Source organism: Camelus bactrianus, chromosome X (genome assembly GCF_048773025.1).
Source record: "Camelus bactrianus isolate YW-2024 breed Bactrian camel chromosome X, ASM4877302v1, whole genome shotgun sequence".
Classification (NCBI taxonomy): Eukaryota; Metazoa; Chordata; class Mammalia; order Artiodactyla; family Camelidae; genus Camelus; species Camelus bactrianus.
The window spans coordinates 61,363,712-61,389,539 of NC_133575.1; the positions used below are offsets into that span (position 1 = coordinate 61,363,712).

Below are 25,828 nucleotides of genomic sequence, written 5' to 3' on the forward strand. Positions count from 1 at the left end.
GGACAGAGAAAAATTTTAATTTCTTGTGCTCCTTTTCTGGAGACTTACTTGTTCAGTGTACTTATCTCATTCCCACAGTCCCTACACAGCTCCTTGATGACTGTAGATGTTCAATGACTTACTGGTTTGGATTCTTTCTCAGGACTCAGTTTTTGGATGTGCTCAATAAATTATATTCTTCTATCTTTATTGACCTTCACCTCCTCCTTCTGATGTCCCCTTCTGTACTGATTCTTCCTTGTACTTCCTTATGTGAACACCTTGCAGTGATTTTTAAGCTGTAAATCTGAGGAACTATTACCCAGAATGAACTATCAAAAAACATGGTCATTTTTAGTTTTGTGTGAGACTTCAATCACTAGTGCTCCCTGTAGTCTATAAGCGTCATTCACTATGGCTTTCCCGTTTGGTAGAATGTGTTTACATTTGTCTCCTTTTGGAGGCAAAGAGATGTCACTACAGCTATAATGCTTTGTTGGAAGTTCTTCTCTTCCTTGGGAGCAATCCAAAGGTCACAGGGATATATATTCATATGTTTATTTTTTCTAGTCCTAATATTCAGTCTTACCTAAGGTGGTTTTGTTTCTGCTGACAAGCCAACAATGGTAACCAAAGAGAATCACAAGGCTGACAAAAAACATGCAGGCCACAAAGAGGAGGAAAAGGACATGGAACTTAGAGCGAACACTGGGTAATTCCCCCTAGAAAAGAAATAATAAACAAACAGAAACAAAGGATTAAAGTTGTAAGGTTTGGCTAAGTATTCTATATAGGTTAGTACTTTTTTCACATGTACAGAATGTCTAGCTGTAATTAAAAAAATAGACTTTGTAAAAGTTTTACAAAACAGTTCTTTCTGTGGATGACCATACCTCACTATGGATATGCTTTCAACCTACACAGCCTAAAATGGATCTTTGTTTAAGCGCAGTTCAGTGTAAAATAGAGTATATAATGTACCAGTTAGAAAAAGGTAATGTGAAAAGGATATACTCAGCCCATAATTGGTATGCAACCTCTTAAAGCTATCATCCATTTAGTTTGTAAGCTATGAGTCATTGACTAGAGGTCATCTTGAGGTGATACGGTTCATCCTCTTGTCCCAAGGTGGGTTACTCTGGAATACTTTACATGTCATGTTCCACTGGATGTTAGTCTGTTGAAAATGTCCCAGTGATATATGTAGGAAAGTTAAATAACATAGGTAGGATTTTTAAATGTTCTATCTTTAAGTCGTGACCTGATTTTAAAACTACTGCAAATTTTGTGTGGCTGTTTTTTTTATAGTTGAAGTAGAACATGCGGATATATTACATCCTGTGAAACAGCCGTTTAGACAGTAAAATCAAGCAAGATTTGATAGGCAATTGTAAAAGTAGGTAGCTAAAGATTTTTTTATAGTTAGCTGGGACATATTATTTTCCATATGGCAACAGGTTTTTTTTTTTTTTTAACATTTAGCCCTAGGCCAGAATGAATTTTCTAAAATTCTATAGCATGCACGATATGTAACATTTTGTCTTTTGAAGAGAACTTTAGAAAACATTTTCAATTTTGGAGTAAGCAGTTGGGAGAATGACTTTTCTTCATTTCTCCATTTGCTGTGCTAATCATTGTTTTAGGGGTGATGAATTGCTTTGAAATATTTCCAAATGCCCTCAAGGAATAAAGTTAAAGGTGATTCTTGGTTGAAGTGGACCTTAACACTAGGATCTGGTTCTACCCCAGTTTGGAAGGAGAATGTTAAGGCTTTGAAACCCTTAGCAAATTCAGATAGTACAGACTTTTTTTCCTTCTCTTAGAGGACATTTTTAATTTTCATGTAAGGAAACATTAGGAATCTTCCAGAGTGTATGTGTTTGAAGGATGAAGGAAGATAAGTGGACATAAACCACTTGATACTTTCAGCTGAGGGGTGGTTTGGGTGAAATTTGTCTGGGGGCAGAACACCTCAGGAAATAGCTACCCCAAGGACTTTGACCTTCAGGAACTTTAATGTGAAGCTCCCTTTTGAAATGATCCCTCCACAAAATCTTGGCCTAAGCACCAAAACTAAATTTGATTGGTTTTTGTTCACTTTGTTTTGAATTTATAGGAAAGATTTTGTAGTGTTTTTTGCCTGGCTTGGTGTTTACTTTCATAATTTCTACTTTTTTAGTATGTTTTTAAAAAGCTTTTAAAGCTCACATTTATTTCACTTCCTATATTTCATGTTTAAATAGACAATAGGAAATGGCTGGGCAGGAGGGTTTGATGTAAGGTCAGTTCACACACTGAGTAGCTGAGTTAAAAGCATTTTCCTCCCCCAATTACTCTTACAGAACTCTCTTCTATCTGCCAAAGCATATCTACTGTGTTGTTCCTTGATTAATCCATAATATTTAACTTTTTTTGTTAGAAGATGGTGATGGTCGTATGTTCAAAATTACCTTCTCAGGAAATAACCAGACTAAATTACTCAAAGCAAAAACCACCAGAAACAGTTTAGGGGAATATTGATAGACTAATACTACCATCTTAGTTCTAAAATAATTCATAGCCTCTCTGAGGAGATTCATGGCCCAGTGTGGGAGGTGTATATTACTACTTTTTTGTAAGGCAAATATCAATTTCCTATCTAAGTAGCTACTCTTTAATATTGAGAGGAGAACCATGATCTGATAGTCTTCTGAATTCTTTATTCCAAAGGAGCTGGAGTTTCTTTATAGTAGGACTGTAATGGGCAGTAGGATATGGTGCAGTTTTTAAGATTACCGGGCTTAGGGTCAGACAAGTTAAAATACTCACTATGAAACTTACAAGCTGGGTGATCCTGAGAAAATCACTAAACTATTATGAGCCTCAGTTTTATCATCTTTAAATGAGACTAATAACTCCTGCTTACCTAGTTTACAAGATTGTGCTGAGGATGAGATAATAGATATGAAAGTGCTTTGAAAATGGTAAAGTATCATACAAATGGAGGTTGCTATTCTTAGGAGTATGGCTAGTCTCCTTGACACATGGCTTTTAAAATATATGTCAGTGTTTACTTTTCATTTTAAGGGAAGACTCAATTTAAACTGAGAAGACAATCTTTAAACCACACCAAAGTGCTCTCAGCTCAAGAGACTTCAAAGAAGCATTTCTCTGAACTGTCAAAGCCCTTTTCATTATAAGGGCAAGCCAAGACAGGTTTCCTCTCTTCTCGTCTGTTAAGCATGAGCTAGTCTATGGTGGAGAAAATAATGAAGGAATAGGAAATGGGCAAGGCTATGTTCACTCCTGATATTGCTTGTGGATATTGGCATATTTCTGGTGATTAATTCATATCTAGATATCTTTCAAGAATGAAAGAAGCATTCAGCATCTGGCTGGCATTGTGTTACTTGATTATTGGCTGACTAGGAGGCCCAAAGGCAAAGTGTGTGAAATACAACATTGTTTATTCTGTTATGACAGTAAAGAGTAGTTCTTAAAGAGTAGCCTACTGTGTTAAGGACCAAGTAATGTCTGCAGTGAAGGCCAAGGCTGACACTTTCCGTGCTGAGTTGGATGCAGTAGATATTCTTTAAGTTCAAGGTGGTAGCTCAGTGTGTGAATTGAATGCCAAACAGGTCATGGAAACCTGAGCAATAGATAAGAGATCCTGTGATGTGGAAAGCGGCCAATAAAGAGACTCCAAGATATGAAGCATTTTATACTTGGGGAAAATTTATGAGAAAATTTATTTCTGCTTGTATTTTTGTATCACTGAGATGAAGATTTTGATATCCATTATATAATTCCTGATTCTTAAAGTTATTAAATATCTGAATTGATTAAGCAAGTTGAAGGGAGAGTGGAAAGCCCATATCACTAAAATTTTCTACACTATATTTTTACACTAGTAGGGATCAAATTACTGATTAATAATTTAAATATTCTCAGCTATTCATGTTCTTAATGCCTTGCCTTTCTCTTTTTCTCTCCATTTGTTATAATCTATATTCTAGTCACAGGATTTACGTACTTTACCTCTCCACCTGAGGTGAGATATTGCTGTTACATAGGCTCTTGTGCAATTCCTAAAGTAATAACTAGTAACTCTGCTCACATGTTTTTTTGCTATTCGGGGACAGTTTGGACAACCTTCATCATCATGGCTCATCATGGAAGGTTATGATGTCTTTCTTAGTAACTGTAGTGTGGTTGTGGGGAAGATGTCTTCTGGAGTCCATTGGCATGAAATTAAAAAAAAAAATCACTCTACTGCCGCCAGACCCTGTACGCATATGTAAACTGAAAATCTGCCTTCAATTCTTTTGGAAATAATAGATATAACTGATACCTTCGAGTATAAGAAAAGTGAAAATAGGGGTTTTTTTAAGATTTCATTATAATTATTGGACTCACATTTTGAAAGGTAAAGTACTTTCAACATATGTTTCATTTGATCTTGGCAATGAGCCAGTGAAGCAGATGGCAGAACCAGTATTAGAACACAGTTCTCCTAATTCCCAATCCAGGGTTTGTCATACAAAGTTCAAAGAAGACTCACTATCTTCATTTTGGTCTTTTGTGTCAATGAATGAGTGAATGAGTCAATGAATCTTTCTGTCCAGTAGGAACTTTGCAGCTCTCCTTTGAACAGGGAATTAGAAAGTATTTTCTAACAATGAAGGAGTATTTTGTTAGCCATTTTTCTTAAGAAACTAGGAATTTAGAATTAGTTTCAACATTTTTCAAACCTATAATTGGTAAGAGGTAGATTTTAAAAACTTGACTGGATAAGTACATTGTAAAGAATCAGTAAGAGTCAAGAGATTAGGTTCCTGATGGCCCAACAAGATATTCATGTGTGATAGAAAATTATTTAACTGGAATCTAAATAATGGATTCCTAAATCTCCAAATATTTAACATGGGAAACTTATTTTTGTGCCTTCCATTCTGATTATTTCAGTATTAGCTACTTCAAAATGTGAAAAAAGATAATGTGAACAATATCACAGATTGGAGTAGGAGTGTGTTTGTTCTGAGTGGGGAATCCTTCAGGATTGTTTAACTTACTCTCCAGTATTTGATGAAATAGCTGAAGACCGTTGTAGCAATATACAGGCAGTAGAGAACAGAATAAGCTAAGAACTGAAGGAAGAATTTGTAGTTGGAAAATCCAATGCAGTTATTAACCCTAAAAAAAAAGAATAGAAAAACTAATTTAAAATCAGGATCCATTGATTTAGAACACACTGATACACAATGACATAATGAACTAAACAATGGAAGTATGTTACTGCTGTTGCTTCATTATGTGTTGTGTAGAAACTCAACAGAAATAGAAGTCCCTTAATAGGAACAGACTGGAAAAACAAGTTCATGTCTTACTTGTTTCTCCTTTGATTTACAGACACAGAGACACTTGGCCTACCTAATAGTTCTGAACTGGTTCTTGACACACCCAAGCAACCTGGATCTTGGATGCTGAAAACCTACTACAAACTCAGCAGCTATACTTAGTATAGTGTTGCTCTTTATAGTTAGATGATTTCAGACTGATTCTCTAGAACAGACATACAAAATTTGGAGAAGAACTGCCTAAGCTAATAATCTGGAGTATTTCAAACATCAAGACAGCTAACAACAGAACTGAATTGTATAATGTCAAAGAGGAGAACTTTTGTGCTTTCTTTCATTATTATAGCTAATGGACAAGAGATCATTAGCTCTGAGACACTGGGAATTCACTACCTTACCTTTGGTGGTTATTTATTCTTGCTTTAAAATTTTACCCCTCCCCTGTCACCCACACAAATACAAACTTCAGTAAATGATGGGAGCATAAACAGGCAATTTACAACTATGCTTAGGAAAGTAAGCCTATTGAGCAACTTTGATCCTATTAGAAGAGAGAAACGAATCAAAGGGACATACCAAGGACAATGGTGGTCCATCTTTAATACACACCTACAAAAGGAACAGAATAAAGTGTGATAAACTTCAGAATTGAACTCAAGGTATCACCATTATTTTTACATGGTACCAGTACACTCATTCCCAGATTTCTACTATAGCTACTCCAAAACTATTGTGTTCTGTTGTTCCTAGGATGAACCAATCACACCACTTTTGAGGATCATGCTGGAAGCAAGTTATATGTCTAAAAGTCCAACCTTTAAAAGGAGTTGAGATCTCTAAGATATTGATACACAGAAGAGGTCCAAGATATCTCCCCTCATTTTATTTACTCAGTTTAATAAAAGTAAAGAAGAAAACATATGGCTATAGCCTGTATTTGAATCAAGGGTAAGAGAAACATGGATGGAACAAGTACCCAAGAAGAAAGACATGAAGATTATATTTATTAGCATAAAAATGGGATTTTACAAAATGACCAATTTCAGTAACAAAATAAAGTAGTATTGAGTTATAACCCCAAATATAAAGTGTTTATCCATGCCTACATATTGAGACAAGTAAATGATTAAATAAATAAATCAGGGAGAAGAGACAATCACTCATGTACAGGAATTCCAAATAATATAGATACTTTGCCTTCAAGGAGGGGGAGTATAACTCCTCATTTCTTTTGTGTTGGCTACATATAGAGACTTCTTTCCAAAGATTATAGTATGGAAGTGGGGTGGTGGAGGAAGAGAAACTTTACAGTGGAGAAATCTGACAAACACCACCTCAGCCAGATGGTTAAGATTAACATTGCAGTGATAAGTCATCTTTATGCTACGTACCCTTGATATGATATAATGAGAGTGGCACTTTACTTCTCTGGTCTTCCTCCCCCTAAAAACATTACCCAAGTCTAATCATGAGAAAAATATCAGACAGGTCCCAACTGAGGGATATTCCACAAAATACCCGACCATCAATTCTAAAAACTCTCAAGGTTATCAAAAACAAGTAAAGTCTGAGAAACCGTCACAGCTAAGAGAAGCCTAAAAAGACATGACAAATAAATGTTATGTGGTATCATGGATGGGCTCCTGGAAAATAAAAAGAAAATTAGGGAAAAACTGAAGAAATCTAAATAGAGTATGGACTTCAGTTAAAAATAAAAAATCTTGCTTTTATTTCTATTGCTTGAGTAGACTGTTCTAGGAGAACATTTTTGAGATGTATGTCAGATAATGTTTTGCCTATATTTTCTTCAAGGAGGTTTATTGTATCTTGTCTTATGTTTAAGTCTTTGATCCATTTTGAGTTGATTTTTGCGTATGGTGTAAGGGAGTGTTCTAGCTTCACTGATTTACATGCTGCTGTCCAGTTTTCCCAACACCATTTCCTGAAGAGACTGTCTTTATTCCATTGTATATTCTTGCCCCCTTTGTCGAAGATGAGTTGACCAAAAGTTTGTGGGTTCATTTCTGGGCTCTATTCTGTTCCATTGGTCTATATGTCTGTTTTTGTACCAATACAATGCTGTCTTGATGACTGCAGCTCTATAGTATTGTCTGAAGTCTGGGAGAGTTATTCCTCCAGCCTCTTTCTTTCCCTTCAGTAATGCTTTGGCAATTCTATGTCTTTGATGGTTCCATATAAATTTTATTATGATGTGTTCTAGTTCTGTGAAATATGTCCTGGGTAATTTGATAGGGATTGCATTAAATCTGTAGATTGCCTTGGGCAGTGTAACCATTTTAACAAATTTGATTCTTCCAATCCAAGGGCATGGGATATCTTTCCATTTTTTAAAGTCTTCTTTAATTTCCTTCATCAATGGTTTATAGTTTTCTGTGTATAATTCTTCCACCTCCTTGGTTAGATTTATTCCTAGGTATTTTATTACTTTGGGAGAATGTCATTCTAAGTGAAGGAAGCCAGAAAGAGAAAGAAAAATACCATATGAGATCGCTCATATGTGGACTCTAAAACAAACAAACAAACAAACAAACAAACAAAGCATAAATACAAAACAGAAACAGACTCAGACATAGAATACAAACTTGTGGTTGCCAAGGGGGCAGAGGGTGGGAAGGGATAGACGGGATTTCAAAATTGTAGAATAGATAAACAAGATTATACTGTATAGCACAGGGAAATATACACAAGATCTTATGGTAGCGCACAGAGAAAAAATGTGACAATGAATATATATATGTTCATGTATAACTGAAAAATCGTGCTCTACACTGGAATTTGACACAACATTGTAAAATGATTATAAATCAATAAAAAATGCTATATTGTTAAAAGAAACATAAAAAAATCAATGTCAGTTCATTAATGGTAACAAACGTACCATATTAATATAAGATATTAATACTAGGAGAAGCGGTGTGGGACATATAAGAACTATCTTTACAATAATTCTATAAATCTAAAACTGTTCTAAAATAAAATTTTTATTTTTAAAATGAGGTTTTATTTCTCTTTCCTATTCAGTACTTTGAATCATCATCACCCCTGTGAGGGTATTTGGCTCATTTGTGCTCAGTATGATTGAAAGGAAATGCTCTTGTCTAGATATGGTTACATGTTATGATCAATCACTTGGTTGTCTAGGCAAACATTAGTGGCCAAGTTCAGCCCAGGGGAAATATGGCTGTCACTTACATGGCACAGACAGAGCAGTGGTGGCAGCGATCTGGCTTGATCAAATGGCACCGGTCACAGAATCTTACAGCTATAGAAAAAACATGGTAGTTAGCACTGGTTAGGGCTCAATACATCATACTAGTCTATCTGAATGATTTGTTATACACTGATTACAGGTAATCACTCATCCCATTTCAAGTTACCAAGCAAAAGAGAGATCACATAAGAAAAATGTGGTATGTATTTTTTCCCCTGTTGGATCAACCTTAAAAGCCATTTTTTGGGAATGAAGGTAAAGGGAAAAGTTTTCATATTTGGATATCTGATCATAAAATTCTACATTATGAAACAAACTATACTGTCAACTGCTTAAGTTATCTTGGGAAAATCATTAAGCCTCTGTTTATTCCAACTTTCCTATTTGAAAGTAAGTATTCATAACTTATCTCCCATCTCCAGAGATTAGATTGTATGAGGTGTATAAAACTCCTAAAGCATGGTAGAGAAAGTAGTTCTGAGAATAAGAATTTGAAGACTGGAAGAGACATTCCAGAACAATTAGCTCAATTGACAATTACATGGATAAGGAAAATAAAAATGTGAGCCATATTAAGTGACCCACACAAAGTTATACAGCAAGCAAGTGGCAAGGCTGTGACTAGTACAGTTTTTCTGAACCCTTAGTTCAGAATTCTCTTCACTTTGTATGATATAAAAAATCATTTCTCCCTCCCTCTCTCCCTCTTTCCTTCCTTTCATTATTTCCCTTAGTTGAAAGATGCTTTCCTTTCCTTCTCATTTTCTCTGTGTTCACTGATAGAGTACGACTCTTTAATGTGATTATTAAGTGTAATAACTAAAATTATGAATGATTTGAGCTAATATAATAATTCCATCTGTAGCGTACCTTAAGCACACATAATTAATTCAACATAATGAACTACTGCTTCAGCAGAACCTTTGTGTTTATTTCTAGCAATGGGAAGGTGATCAAAACATGAGTATAATTGAGGCAAGGAGGAGGGGAGAGGGACATACACATTTAGGTCCTTCAGCATGTTTTTAAAGATATGGTCAATGCCATTGACCAGTTTAAGCCATCATCACCTCTAACTTAGACAACTGCAATAGTTGCTTAACTATTCACTCTGCTTTTATTCTTGCCCCTCACAATATATTCTCTACAGAATAGCCAGGTAATTTGTTAAAATGTAAACCAGATCACATCACTCTCCACTAAAAATCTTCAATGGATTGCCAACATCCTTAGAATAAAAGCCAAACTCCTTACCATGGCTTGCATCATCTGGCCTCTGCCTATCTCTTCAACCTTAACTTGTACCACTCTCCCCTTACTATATTCCAGCCACACTGGCAGTCTTCTAATACTGCAAATTTGCTCTTCTCTCAGGGCCTTTTGTACTTGCAGGTCCTTCAGCTTGAGATGCTATTCCCTCTGCTTTTTGCATAGCAAGTTACTTTTTCTTATTTAAGGCTCAGATCAAATGACATTTCCTCAGAGCAGGCTTCTCTATTACTCTGGATCAAGGCAGCTGCAAACAAATGCTTTAGGGATCCAAGGAATAGTGAGTAGTGAGTGAAGCAGCCATTTGGAGACCGTGGGGGAACCTGAGAATTCATGCTCTGTTTAAAGAGAGTGGCTATTACTCAGCACTAGCTAATTTATGCCAGGTAAAAATGCAGATTGAATGTTGCCAGAGTATCTGAGTTCTCAAGAGAAGCCAGAAATGTGGATTTTCATGTGGAAATACTCTAATTGTTAAAAATTAGTAAAAAAAAAAGTTTTAAAAGGTACGTTACATATCAAACAATGCATCTCCGGGTCTAATTCATTCCATATGCCTCTAGTTTGTAATCTCTGCTCTGTCATACCATTCTGTTTACTACTGTTTGAAATTATATAGATAATTTCTTGTCTGTCTCATTTTCATCATATTTCAGCATGCATGAAGACTTTTTAAAAAACATCACCACCACGACGTTAATACTCTAACAAAATAAACAAGTCTTCAATATCATCTAATACCCAGACTCTTAAAATATACCCAGTTGCCATATGGGACCCTATTAAATATTTGTTGAATAAATAAATGATAAACAGATGAACATAAATGTCTAATATCATTATTTCCCAAAGCCTTGAAACACAATCTTCCTTATTAAAAATATTAGAATTACTTGTCAAAAGAGCCTTGGTTTTCAAACTTTAAAAGGCAGAGAATTGTTCAGCCAGTACTGTTCTAATCATGCAGATGAAGACTAACAGTAAAACTCCATAGTGAATATTACTGAAGGAAAATGAAGATGTATCTCTGCACAAACACTTGTACAAGAATGTTCATAGTGGATTTACTCATAATAGCTAAACAATGGAAACAAACCAAATGTGCATCAACTGATGAATAGATAAGCAAACTATGACACATTCATACAATGAAATACACTCAGCAAAAAAAGAAATGAAATACCTAAGAATGTAAATGAGTCTCAGAAACATTATGCTGAATAAATGAAGCCAGACACAACAGTACATACTGTATAATTCCACTTATACAAAATTCTAGAGCAGGTAAACTAATCTATGGTGGAAAACTATCAGAATGGTGACTGTCTTTGGTAGTGGGGGGAGGGAGGGACTGACTGGGAAGGAGTATGAGACAAGTTTCTGGATGTGGTAATGTTTACAGAGGTTTTAGTTCCACAGGTGTGTACATTTGTTTAAACAATGAATGGTACACTTAAGATTTGTGCAAGTTTTTATATGTGAATTTCAACCAAAAAAGAATAATAAAATATTTAGTTGGATGTCTACTGATATCTGCTACTTTAAAATGCATCAAAAGAGGAGAAGGGTGTAGCTCAGTGGTATAGTGCGTGCTTAGCATGCATGAGGTCCTGGGTTCAATCCCAAGTACCTCCATTAAGAGAAATGAGTAAATAAATATGCCTCATTACCTCCCCCTAAAAAATCCAAGCAACCTTTGGTTATACCAAAAGAACAACAGCAATAATAATAATTACTAATTTTTGAGGTTAACAAATGCATCAAAATTAAGATGGCTTGAAGGATGATGGATAGAGGGATGGATTTTTGGACAGATATGTGATAAAGCGATATAGTAAAATGTTAGTGGTAGACTCCAGTGGTGAGAATATAGATGTTTATTATATAATTATTCCATCTTGGATGAATGTTTGAAAATTTTTATAATAAAATGTTGAGGAAAATTCCATAGTGTTTTTCAGAAAAGAGGAGGGGAAAAAGGGCTAGACTGAAGATATTTATCATTCAGCCTTTTCTGAGATCCTTGCTGATCTGCCTCCCTAGATGACTTTGGGTGAACTGACCTCCACTCCCAGTTCTTGTGTAAACTGGTAGCTTCTTGGCCATATCAACGAGCATCTGCTTCTGGACCTCAGGTCTCTCTTCATTTTCATAGCGCTCCTTGTCTGTATAGGACAAGTGGAACTGGGAGGAGAAGTGAGAGGCAAGAATTTACTTCCCAAGGTTCATAGAAAATATTAAAAACAATAATAACTATTTAGATGAAAACATTTGCTACCTACTCTTGAAGCTCAGGTACCAATTTGGTTTATAACTTTCTCTGGATAATGATCTCATTTATCTTACCTGGCTTTTATCTGAATATTCGTGACTCTATGTAATAGGTAATATTTTTTTTAATTCTTTTTCAGTTTTACTGAGATATGATTGGCACATAACATTGTATTAGTTTTAGGTGTATATATATTTATTTTTATTTACTTTCTAAATTGAAGTATAGTTGATTTACAATATTGTGTTAGTTTCAGGTGTATAGCAAAGTGATTCAGATATATCTATATCTATCTATCTATCTATCTATCTATCTATCTATCTATATTCTTTTTCAGATTCTTTTCCATTATAGATTATTACAAGATATTGAATATAGTTCTGCTATACAGTAAATACTTGTTTATCTATTTTATATAAGTGGAGTGTATTTGTTAAGCCCATACTCCCAATTTATTCCATCCCTCCTTTCCCCCTTTGTTTTATAAGTAAAGAAAATAAAACTTAGATAAAGTATCTTGTATATGGTTATACTCATTCAACTAGTAAAAGTAGCAAAACTAAGCCCCAAATCCAGTTCACCTGACTCCAGGATTTGTACCCTTTCCACTCCATTATACTATAATATGATGATGCATACAGATATGTGACACCTTAATGACAGGACCTTGCTGATGATAAACTATATTTGTTATTAGGTTGTGAGTTATTTTTCATGGGTGACACTCTTGAAGAAGCTGGGTGAGACTGCTTGCAACATTGTCTGCATATTCTAATTTTGCAAATGAGTAGAAATTTGGATATTCTCACTGTTTCAGAAATTTTTAGTCTGGTATGGAGCTTGTTGCCATGTTTGAGCCATATCTTGCTAATCTTGCTAAAAATATGCCAACGATTTTCCAAATACAGACATGTAAGTTTTCTTCTGTTTGGGCCAAAAGTTAGGCAGAGATGAAAAAGAGAAGGATTTGTGGTCACAATTTTTTGGGTTTAAACTTCATCTCTGCCACTTAATAGTTTAAAAATTGCTTTGGAAAATCAGACACTCTCAATCTAAGTTTCTTCATCTGTAAAATAGAGGAAATAATACTTACTTCGTAAGATTGGTGTTTAGAGTGATGGATAATAACATGCAATTAAAAGATTCCCTTTTTTAAAAAATTTATTTATTTACTTTTTTTAGAGGAGGTACTGTGGATTGAACCCAGGACCTTGTGCATACTAAGCGTGCAGTCTACCATTTGAGCTATACCCTCTTCTAAAAGTCTCTTTTACAAGGCAAATTTCTTGAATCATTTAGAAATATTTGATACTGTCAATCTGTTAAATTTTAGCTATTCTAGACAGTGTGTAGTGGTAAGTTATTATAATTTTAATCTGCACTCCTATTACTAATGACACTGAGCACCTTTTCATGAGTTTATTGGCCATTTGAGTATCTTATTGTGAAATGCCTATTCAAGCTTTTTGTCCATTAAAAATAATTGGGTTATTTGTGTTTTTATTATTGATTTGTATTGTATTGATTTGAGGAGTCCTTTATATATTTTGGACACTAGTCCATTGCTGAATATTTGCTACCAGTCTGCGGTTTTCCTTTTATTTTCTTCAGGATACACTTTGATAAACAGATCTTGGTGAGAGTATAGATTTATGCAACCACTTTGGAAAACTGTTTGGCATTATCTAGGTAAGCTAAATATATGCCTGCCCTATGACTCAGCAATTCCCATTCCCAGTTATATACCTAAGAGAAGTGAGTATGTGTGTATGTGTGTGTGTACATATATGTGTGTGTCTGCCAAAAGACAGGTACAAGATTGTTCATAGCAGCTTTATTCATAATAGAAAAAAATGGTAACAACTCAAGTGTCCTTCAGTTGGTGAATGGATAAACCAACTGTGATAAAGGGAAATAACTAATAGTAGTAAAAGAGAATGAATAACAGACACATGCATCAACATGAATGAATCTGGGAAACATTATATTGAGTGAAAGGCTTACACAAAACAGTGAATATTATGATTCTTTCTCTTATTTTGGTGAGATTCAAAAATAAGCAAGATTAACCTATGGTGATAGAAAGATTAGTGGTTACCTCTGAGAGGAAGCTGATTGGGAAGGGGTGTGAAGGAGATTCCTGATGTGTTAGAAATGCTCAAAATCTTAACCTGGATGGTGAGTATATGGGTGCATATATAGGTAAAAATTCGTTAAATTATACACTTTACAACTTAATTCTTGGAATAGAGTATGTATGTTATACATCAATAAAACAGTAAAACAAATTAATAAAATATTTAAGATAATTTAAATGTATCTAACTTTAAAAATTGGAAATGTATAAAATCACTCTATTTTAGGAGCTGTACCTAGTTGTGGGTTTTTACTGTATCATGTCATTCTAAAGTAGAGTGAGAATTGAGGACCTGCCTGGGGGTATGTGGAAATGTGCAGGGAAATTTGTAACTATTATAATGCTATGGTGCACTACAGGCATTTCATGGATGGAGGCCCAGGGTGCTAAGGATTCTATGATGAACTGGACAGACACACACAACTAAGAATTTTTCAAACCCAAAGTCTATAGATCAATGTTATAAAATGGTAACTAAATAATGTAAATTTAATATAAAAACAACTGGTTATTTTGTTTTCATAGAAGAACAACTATACTGACTATACTGACAAAAGTATAAAGTTTTATTTTTTAATTTACTTTTTATCTTTTTACTGAAGTATAGTTGATTTAAAAGTATAAAGCTTTAAACGATTGTTTTTAATTTTGATAATTAAAAGTAGCACCTTGGGGCAGCCATTTAATTTGGGTGATTTCCTTGGGAATATAACTTCTTGTGGTATACTGCCTCTGCTTGAAAGGAAGAGGCAGAGTTGTTACTGCTTGTATGTGATGAAAACCTTGTGGTTATTCAACAAGTAGACTTTGGTTTGGAATAAGATGTCATGTCTGGATGCCTGATTTCTGATACCAACCAAGCCTTTTGGAGGATTAGAATGCAATGAGCCAGTAAATGCATTTTTGGTGAAACAACTGGTGACAGACTGGGATGTATTTGGTATTAGAGAAATTAATATCATGGCTATCAAGTAGGCCCAGAATGTTCAGCTTTTCTTTTTGCCAATTAAAAATGATGAAGATGTAGTCTTAAATGTTAGACATTTGCTGTGGTTCTTTAAATCTTGTCATCATCTCACCCAGTTAAGGCCAACAAAATTCGTAACCACTCAGTTTTTTTTCTGGTCTACAAACTTCATAAATAATGTGAAGAGGACAATTATTTTATTGAGCTGAAGTTCACATAACATAAAATTTCATTTAAAAATATACATTTTATAGTGTATTTACATTTACAGTGGTAATTAGTATATTTACAGTGCTTTGCAACCACCACCCCTATCTAGTTTCAGAATATTTTCATCACCCCAAAAGGAAACCCTATATACATTAAGCAGTCATTTACTGTTCCCTCAATCCCCATGCCCTGGAAACCACTAATCTACTTTCTGTCTCACTGGATTTTCCTCTCTGGATATTTCAAATGAATGGTATCAAACAATATGTGGTATTTGGTGTCTGCTCTATTTCAATTAGCATAATGTTTTCAAGGTTCATCCATGCATCATGTATCAGTAATACATTCTTTTTATGGCTGAATAATATTCCATTGTATGGACATACCACATTTGGTTTATCCAGTCATCTGTTGATGGACATTTGGCTCCTTTCCACCTTTTGGTTATAGTAAATAGTGGTCTATGAGTAAGGTGTGTATAACTATTTTTTAAACATGTGTTTTCAAATCTCCTGAGTATGAACTTAGGAGTAGAATTGCTGGGTCACATGGTAATTCTATGTTTAACTTTACAAGGAAATGCAAAACTGTTTTTCATACCAGCTGTACTATTTTACATTCTCAGAAGCAATGTATGAGGATTCAGATTTCTCCATATTTACATCAACCCTTGTTATTTTCCATTTTTCTCTCATCTTTTCTTTCTTTCTATACTTGTTTTTGCTTTGTTTTTATTACAATTATTTTGTTATATTCACACGAGGCTGGATATGTTTGAATTCATGGAATAAAATTCAAAGATATGAAGAGAGATTCATTATTGGGGAAACTCATAAACTGATCACAAGATGATATATTTCTAGATTGGTTCCACTTCAATCTTATTTTCACCTTCCTGCATAGCATTCATTATTCATATGGCCTTCCTTTTTTAAAAAATATAAATTAAGACAAGATCACTTCAAGAAAGTGTCCCAACTGCCACAGTTTCCCACTTCCCCAAAGTTCACTTTTTCCTTGTGCTTGCCTTTTTTTTAATGGTTCATAATTCCTTACTTTTTGTATCAGTTACCTACGGTTACAATAATGTGTGACATACAACTCTGAAATCTAGAATAATAAGCAACTATTTAGTTCAAGAGTCTGTGTGCTAGCAATTTTGGATGAATTGGCTAAGAATTTCTGGTCTCCAAACTCACTCACATATCTGGTAATTCTTTGACTATTGGCTCATCTTGGTTGGGATGCCTCTTTTTTTAAATTGAAGTATAGTCAATTTACAATGTGATAATTTCTGGTGTACAGCATAGTGATTCAGTTATACATATATACATACATATTTCTTTTCATGCTCTTTTTCATTATACATTATTACAAGATATTGAATATAGTTCCCTGTGCTATACAGTAGGAACTTGTTTATTTATTTTATATACAGTAGTTAGTATCTGCAAATCCCAAACTCCCAGTTTATACTTCCACCCTCCCCTTTTCCCCCTGGTAACCATAACTTTGTTTTCTATGTCTATGAATCAGTTCCTGTTTTGTAAATAGGTTTGTCTTCTTCATCTTTTGTTTTTCAGATTCCACATATAAGTGATATTATATGGTATTTTTCTTTCTCTTTCTGGCTTACTTCACTTATTATGATAATCTCCATGTCTGTCCGTGTTGCTGCAAATGACATTATTTTATTCTTTTTTATGGCTGAGTAGTACTTCATTGTGTATATATACGACACTTCTTCATCCAATCATCTGTTGATGGACATTTAGGTTGCTTCCATGTCTTGGCTATTGTAAATAGTGCTGCTATGAACATTAGAGTGCATGTACCTTTTTGAATTAGAGTTTCCTCTGGATATATGCCCAGGAGTGGGATTGCTGGATCATATGTTAAGTCTATTTTTAGTCTTTTGAGGAATCTCCATACTGTTTTCCATAATGTCTGCATCAAACTACATTCCCACCAGCAGTGTAGGAGGGTTCCCTTTTTCTCCACACCCTTTCCAGCATTTATTGTTTGTGGACTTTTGAATGATGGCTGTTCTGACTGGTGTGAGGTGATACTTCATTGTAGTTTTGATTTGCATCTCTTTGATAATTAGCGATATTAAGCATTTTTTCATGTGCCTTTTGGCCACTTGTATGTCTTCATTGGAGAAATGTTTGCTTAGGTCTTCTGCCCATTTTTTCAGCAGTGTTATTTGTTTATCTTGTACATGCACAGTCTCTAGGACACACAGAAAACATTAAATACCAAAATATTCAAGATCATGATACCTATAAATGTACATTTTCTACTCTAATTGTTAATCTCATGATGATTTAATATTTTTCTTAAATAATAGTTAATTTGAAGATTAAATTTTCCTCTCTTGTATTTCCACAGTTGTTCTCTGTGAAGAACCAGTGCTAAAGACACCAGATTTAATTGTCACAAGAATTTTCAGCCAAGTCACAATCTTTGAGCATAAGCCACTAATATGCTTTCTTCAGAATAGGCTCTGGTATCTGTTATTCAAGTCCTTGCTTGAATCGATTGCTTATTATTCATTAAAATACATTTGTTAAAAATGTTTATGCATGTCCTGAAATCTAAATCATAGATAATTTTGTGCTGTATTGATTGATTAAAATAATGACTCTGAGTCTCCTACTTAGAGGTTGTCATTCACATCTTTTAAGCAGAGTTGTAGTAATCATACCTACAAGAGAGTGAGGGTATTTCTTTTAATCAATACAATTACCACATACCATAAAGGGCAACAAGACTACTTCTCACATAAAAAATTTTCACATGGAGCAAACTGAGATGCTTGCAGTAGTAGATGGTTACCTTGAAGCTATACTTGGGACACCGTTAAGGATAGCTTCAAGGTAACCTTCTGCCCATTTTTGATAGGGTTGTTTGTTTTTTTTTGTTATTGAGTTGTATAAGCTATTTGTATATTCTGGAAATTAAGCCCTTGTCAGTCACATCATTTGCAAATATTTTCTCCCATTCCGTAAGTTGTTGTTTTGTTTTTCTTATGGTTTCTTTTGCTGTGCAAAATCTTGTAAATTTAATTAGGTCCCTTTTGTTTATTTTTGCTTTTATTTCTATTGCCTTGGTAGACTGCCCTAGGAGAACACTGATACAATTTATATCAGAGAATGTTTTGCCTACATTCTCATCTAGGAGGTTTATGATTCTTATGTGTATATTTCAAGTCATTTTGATTTTCTTTCTGTGTAGGGTGTGAAGGAGTATTCTATCTTTTGTTTATTTTGTTTTTAATGTCCTATCTAAGAATCTGTTGCCAAATCCAAGGTCATGAAGATTTCCCCCTCGGTTTTCTTCTAAGAGTTTAAGAGGTTTAAGCCTAACATTTTGATCTTTGATCTATTTTTTATTGTGATAATATAGACACAACATAAAACTAAACTATTTAAACTATTTTTAAGTGTATACCTCAGTGGCACTAAGTACATTCACATTGTTGTGCAACCACCACCACCATCCATTCTAAGTCCTTTTTAAATCTTTCCAAATTGAAATTCCATACTCATTAAACAACATACTCCTCCTCTCCAACTCCAGGCAACCACCATTTTACTTTCTGTCTCTGTTAATTTGACTACTCTAAGTACCTCATATAAGTGGAATCATATAGTATTCATTTGTCCTTTCATAACTGGATTATTTCATCTAGCATAAAGTCCTCAAAGATAATCTGTGTTATAACATGTGTCAGTATCCTTCCTTTTAAGGCTTAATAATATTCCATTGTATGTATATATCACACTTTGTTTATCCATTCATCTTTCAATAAACAGTTGGCTTGTTTCCACCTTTTGGCTATTGTGAATAATGCTGCTATGAACAAATACTGCTTTCAGACCCTGCTTTCAGTTCTTTTGGGTCTATACCTATAAGTGGAATTGCTGTCTCATATGGTAGTTCTATTTTTAATTATTTGAGGAGCTACCATACTGTTTTCCATATTGGCTGTGCCATTTTCCCATCAACATCTGACAAAAGTTCCAGCTTCTCCACATTCCAGCCAACACTTGGCTATTTTCTGCTTTAAAAAACAAAAATTATCCATCTTAATGGATGTGAAGTGGCATTTCATTGTGGTTTTGATGTGCATTTCCCTACTGTTGAGCATCTTTTCATGTGTTTATTGCTCATGTGTATATCTTCTTTGTAGAAATGTCTGTTCAAGTTCTTTGCCAATTTAAAAACCAGATTGGCTGTTTTGTTGTTTTTGTTTTTGTTGTTGTTGTATAGTTGTAGGAGTACTTTTATATTCTGGGTATTGACTCCTTGTCAGATACATGATTTGCAAATATTTTCTCCCATTCCATAGGTTGCTTTTCACTGTTTGTTGTATTTTGATGCCCAGAATTTTAAATATATTAATGTAGTCCAATTTATCTATTTTTTACTTTCATTTACTCTGCTTTTGGTGTCCTACCTAAGAAATCATTGTCAAATCCAGTGTCATGAAATTTACCCCCTATGTTTTCTTCTAAGGGTTTTATAGTTTTAACTTTTCAGATTTAGGTCTTTAATCCATTTAAGGTAATTTCTGTATGTGGTATAAGCTAAGGGTCCAACTTCATTGTTTTTTATGTGCATATCAGTTTTTCCAACACCATTTGTTGAAAAGATCATCTTTTCCCCTTGAATGGCCTTGGCACCCTTTTCAAAAATCATCTGACTATATATTTGAGGGTTTATTTCTGGACTCTTTATTCTATTTCATTAGTCTTTATGTTTGTGACATACTGCTTTAATAACAGTAGCTTTGTAGTAAGTGTAGAAATGGGGAAGTGCAAGACTTCCAACTTTGTTCTTTTTCAAGATTGTTTTGACTATTTGGAGTCTCTTGAGATTCCATATGAATTTAAGGGTGGAATTTTCTATTTATGCAAAAAGTATGATTGGGATTTTGACAGAAATTGCATTGAATCTGTTGAATACTTTGGGTACTACCCAAATGATATTCCTAACAATATTAACTCTTCCAATTCATGAACACAGGATGTCTTCCCATTTTTTTTGTGTGTGTGTCTAATTGTTTTCAGCAATTTTTTTTTCATTTTTAAGTGTACAAGATTATCACCTTCTTGGTTAAGTTTATTGCTAGCGATTTCATTATTTTTCATGCAATTGTGTATGTAATTGTTTCCTTAATTTTTCTGATTATTCATTGTTAGTGTACAGAAATACAAATGATTGTTATGTGTTGATATGTTGATTTTGCATCCTGCAATTTTGCTGAATTCATTTATTAGTTCTAACAATTTTTGGTAGAATCTTTAGTGTTTTCTGTAATTAAGATCATGTTATCTGTGAACAGAGATAATTTTACGTCTTCCTGTCTAACTTGGATGTCTTTGTTTTTTTTCTTGTCTACTTGCACTGGTTAGAGAAAGTGTTTCTCCATCCTCTTTTTTGGGGGGAAAGGGGAACAATTTGAGAAGGATTGGTATTAATTCTTTTTTAAATGTTTGATAAAATTTACTTGTGAAACCATATAGTCCTGGGCTTTTATTCTTCATAGGTTTGGTTGGGTTTTTTTTTTTTTTTTGAGTTATAGTCAGTTTACAGTGTTGTGTCAATTTCTGGTGCACAGCACAGTTTTTCAGTCATACATGAATGCAAATATATTCGTTTTCATATTCTTTTTCATCATGAGCTACTACAAGATCTTGTATATATTTCTCTGTGCTATACAGTATAAACTTGATTATCTATTCTATATATACCTGTCAGTATCTATAAATCTAGAACTCCCAGTCTGTCCCTACCTACCACCCTCCACCCTGACAACCACAAGTTTGTACCCTATGTATCTGAGTCTGTTTCTGTTTTATATTTATGTTCATTTGTCTTTTTTTTTTTTTTAGATTCCACATATGAGTGATATGATATGGTATTTTTTTTTTCTCTTTCTGGCTAACTTCACTTAGAATAATATTCTCCAGGGACATCCATGTTGCTGCAAATGGCATTATGTTGCCATTTTTATGGCTGAATAGCATTCCAATGTATAAATACACCACAGCTTCTTTATCCAGTCCTCTACCTCTTCTTTTCCAATTTGGATTCCTTTTTTCTTTTTTCTTGCCTTATTGTTGTGGCTAGGACTTCCAAGACTATGTTGAATAGGAGTGGTGAGAGTGGACAACCTTGTCTTGTCCCAGGTTTTCAGTTTTTTACCATTGAGTACTATGCTGGCTGTAAGCTTGTCATAAACAGCTTTTCTTATGTTCAGATATGTTCCTTCTATATCCACTTTGGTGAGTGTTTTTATCATAAATATTCTTCATAGGCTTTTGATGAATACAATCCCTTCCCTTGTTATAGGCATATTCAGGTTTTTAAAATTCTTCAGTCAGTTTTAATAGTGTGTCACTAGGAATTTGTCCATTTCATATAAGTTATCTAAGTTGTTAGCACATAATTCTTCATACTATTTCCTTATAATTCTTTGTGTTTCTGTAAGGTCTGCAGTAATGCCCCACTTTTATTTCTGATATTATCATACGATTTTGATTATTATACCTTTATAATGTAATTTGAAGATCAGAAATGTGATACCTCCTGCTTTCTTTTTCTTGTTCAAGATTGCTTTAACTATTGGGGAGTTTTTTGTGGTTACAAATGAACTTTAGGACAGTATTTTTTCTATTTCTATAAAAAAATGCCATTGGAATTTTGGTATAAATTGCATTGAACTTATAGATTGCTTTAGGAAGTATGGACATTTTAACAATATTAATTCTTCCAACCCATAAACATACAATCTCTCTCAATTTATTTGTTTTTTCGATTTCTTTCACCATTGTTTTACAGCTTTCCTTGTACAGATCTTTCAGATCTTTTGGTTAAATTTATTCCTAAGTATTTTATTCTTTTTGATGCTATTATAAATGGGATTATTTTCCTAATTCTTTATTGGATAGCTTGTTTTTAGAGAATAAAAACAATTCTTTTTTATCCTACAAATATATAGAATTCATTTATTAGTTCTGAAGGTTTTTTGGTGGAGTCTTTAAGGTTTTCTATATATAAGATCATGTCATTTGCCAACAGAAAAGTTAACTTTTTCCTTTCTGATTTATATGCCTTTTATTTCCCTTTCTTGCCTATTTGCTCTAGCTAGGACTTCCAGTACTATGTTGAACAGAAGTGATGAGAGCAAACATTCTTGTCTTGTTCTTGCTATTAGAGGAAAATCTTTCAGATTTTCACCATTGAGTATGATGTTAGCTGTTGGCTTGTCATATATATCATATTATGTTGAAGTAATTGTTCAATACCTAATTTGTTGACAGTTTTTATCATGAAAGGATGTCAGAATTTGTCAAATGCTTTTTTTCTATATCTATTGAGATGATTATATGATTTTTATTCTTCATTTTATAAATATGGTGTATCACATTTACTGATTTATGTATGTTGAACCATTCTTGTATCCCAGGAATAAATCTCACTTGACTATGGTGATTGATCTTTTTATTATGCTGTTCAATTTGGTTTGGTAGTATTTTGTTAAGGATTTTGCATTTATGTTCTTCAGGGATATTAGGCTGATTCCTTTTCTTATAGTGTTCTTGTCTAGCTTTGGTACCATGGTAATGCTGTCCTTGTAAAATGACTTTCGAAGCATACTATCCTCTTCAATTTTTTGGAAGAATGTGAGAAGGGTTGGTGCAAATCCTTTTTTAAGTGTTTGGTAGAATTCACCAGTGAAGCTGTTTGGCCATGGACTTTTCTTGGAGATTTTTTTTTTTTTATTACTGAATCAAAATCCTTACTTGTTATTGATTTGTTCAGATTTTTTTTTTCTTCGTGCTTCAGCCTCAGTAGGTTGTATGTTTTTAAGAATATCCACTTCTAGGTTATCCGATTTATCAACTATTCATGAGTCTCATATAATCCTTTGTATTTCAGTGGTATGACTTGTAACATGTCTTTCTTTTTTGATTTTATGTGTTTGAGTCTTCTCTCTTTTCTTCTTAGTTCAGCTAGAGGTCTGTCAATTTTGTTTATCTTTTCAAAAAACTATATCTTTATTTCTTTGATCTTTTTTTATTGTTTTTCTTATCTTTATTTCATGTATTTCTGCTCTGATATGTGCTATTTCCTTCGTTCTGTTAACTTTGAGCTTAGTTTCTTCTTTTTTTCTAGTTCTTTGAGATGAGAACTTAGGTTGTTTATCTGAAGTATTTCTTTTTCTTCAATGGAGGCATTTATTGTTATAAACTTCCCTCTTAGAATTACTTTTGCTGCGTCACATAAGTTTCCGTATGCTGTGCTTCAATTTTCATATTTGCCACTATTTTTTTTTTATTTCTCTTGATTTCTTCTTGACCTATAGGTTTTTCAGGAGGGTATTAATTTTCACATGTGTGAGTTTTCCAGTTTCCTCCTGTTATTGATTCTAGTTACATCCAATTACAATTGGAAAATATCCTTGATATAATTCAATTTTCTTAAATTTTAAGACTTGGTTTTGGTGGGGGGGTTGGCCTAACATGATCTATCCTGGAGAATGTTCTGTGTGTGCTTGAGAAGAAGGTGTATTCTACTGCTGTTGTGTAGAATGCTCTGTACGTATCTGTTGGGTTCACTTGGAGTACAGTATTATTCATATTTGCTTTTCCCTTATTGATTTTCTGTCTAGATGACCTATCCATCAATAAAAGTAGGTATTGAAATCCCCTACTATTATTTTATTGCTATTTATTTCTCCCTTCAGTTTTGTTAATATGTGCTTTATATATTTACATGTTCTAGTTAGGTGCATATGTATTTACAATTGTTATATCCTCTTGGTGACTTTACCCTTTTAGCATTATACAATGATCTGCTTTGCCTCCACTTACAATGTTTGACTTAAAGTCTATTTTGTGTGATATATTTGTAGCTACCTTTGATCTCTTTTGGTTTCCACTGGCAAGGAATATCTTTTCCCATCCCTTCACTTTCAGCTTATGTGCATCCTTAAATCTGAAGTGATTCTCCTATAGGCAGCATGTAATTGTGTCTTTTTAAATAATCCATCCAGCCACTCTATGTCTTTTGATTCAAGAATTTAGCCTATTAAGATTTGAAGTAATAATTGATATGTAAGAACGTATATATGTATACATGAATTGCTAGGCTGTATACCAGAAATTAACACAACATTTTAAATTAACTATATTTCAACTTAAAAATAGAATGTATTATACCATTTTGCTAATTGTTTTCTGGCTGTTTTGTACTTCCTTTATTCTTCTTTAGTGTTTTCCTTTGTCATTTGATTTTCTGTAATAGTGTAATTTTTTCCTTTTCTTTATCACTTGTGTATCTGCTAGAGGTTTTATCTTTGTGGTTACCATGGAGCTTACATAAAACATCTTATGCTTAAAACATTCTATTTGAACCTGCAGCAATAAATAGCAGTGGATATGAAATTATCTCTGATTTGTACTGGTGCAAAGTTACAGGTACTACTATAGTGTTTGTTTGCCAACAGTCATAATTCTTTTTATGTCAAATCTCATTCAGAAGCTAGTAAATATAAGTATATAAATATATTGTTTTCATATGTGCGATGGTAAATTCTATGTGTCAATTATTTTTTCTCAAAGTAGGCAGTGATTAGTAATAAATCACTTCATTTTTTTAACTTTTTTGAAATTGAGTTATAGTCATTTTACAATGTTGTGTCAAATTCCAGTGTAGAGCACAATTTTTCAGTTATACATGAACATACATATATTCATTGTCATATTCTTTTTTGCTGTTAGCTACCACAAGATCTTGTCTATATTTCCCTATGCTATACAATATAATCTTGTTTATCTACTCTACATATTCCTGTCAGTATCTACAAATTTCAAAATCCCAGTCTGTCCCTTCCCACCACCACCTCCTTGGCAACCACAAGTTTGTATTCTATGTCTGTTAGTCTGTTTCTGTTTAGTATTTACGTTCTTTTTTATTTTTTAATTCCACATATGAGCGATCTCATATTGTATTTTTCTTTCTCTTTCTGGCTTACTTCACTTAGAATGACATTCTCCAGGGACATACATGTTGCTGCAAATGGTGTTATGTTGTGATTTTTATGGCTGAATAGTATTCCATTGTATAAATATACCACTTCTTCTTTATCCAGTCATCTGTTGATGGACATTTAGGCTGTTTCCATATCTTGGCTATTGTAAATAGTGCTGGTATGAACACTGGGGTGCAGGTGTCATTTTGAAGTAGGGATCCATCTGGATATATGCACAGTAGCAGGATTCCTGGGTCATAAGTTAAGTCTATTCCTGGTCTTTTGAGGAATCTCCATACTGTTTTCCACAGTGGCTGCACCAAACTGCATGCCCACCAGCAGTGTAGGAGGGTTCCCATTTCTCCACAACCTCTCCAGCAC

At 33.8% G+C, this 25,828-nt stretch overlaps 1 protein-coding gene across 11 annotated transcripts in view; it reads right to left on the reverse strand.

Moving 5' to 3' along the window:
• Positions 1-25,828, reverse strand: part of ZDHHC15 (zDHHC palmitoyltransferase 15) — a 383,378-nt gene that overhangs the window by 31,033 nt on the left and 326,517 nt on the right. For all 11 annotated transcript variants that reach the window (XM_074360037.1, XM_074360043.1, XM_074360044.1 and 8 more), the window contains 5 exons: positions 11,880-12,000; positions 8,529-8,598; positions 5,892-5,924; positions 5,031-5,151; positions 569-701 (listed from right to left, as the gene is read on the reverse strand). In XM_074360037.1, the coding sequence (XP_074216138.1) occupies positions 569-701; positions 5,031-5,151; positions 5,892-5,924; positions 8,529-8,598; positions 11,880-12,000 (478 nt within the window). The remainder of the gene's footprint in view (positions 1-568; positions 702-5,030; positions 5,152-5,891; positions 5,925-8,528; positions 8,599-11,879; positions 12,001-25,828) is intronic.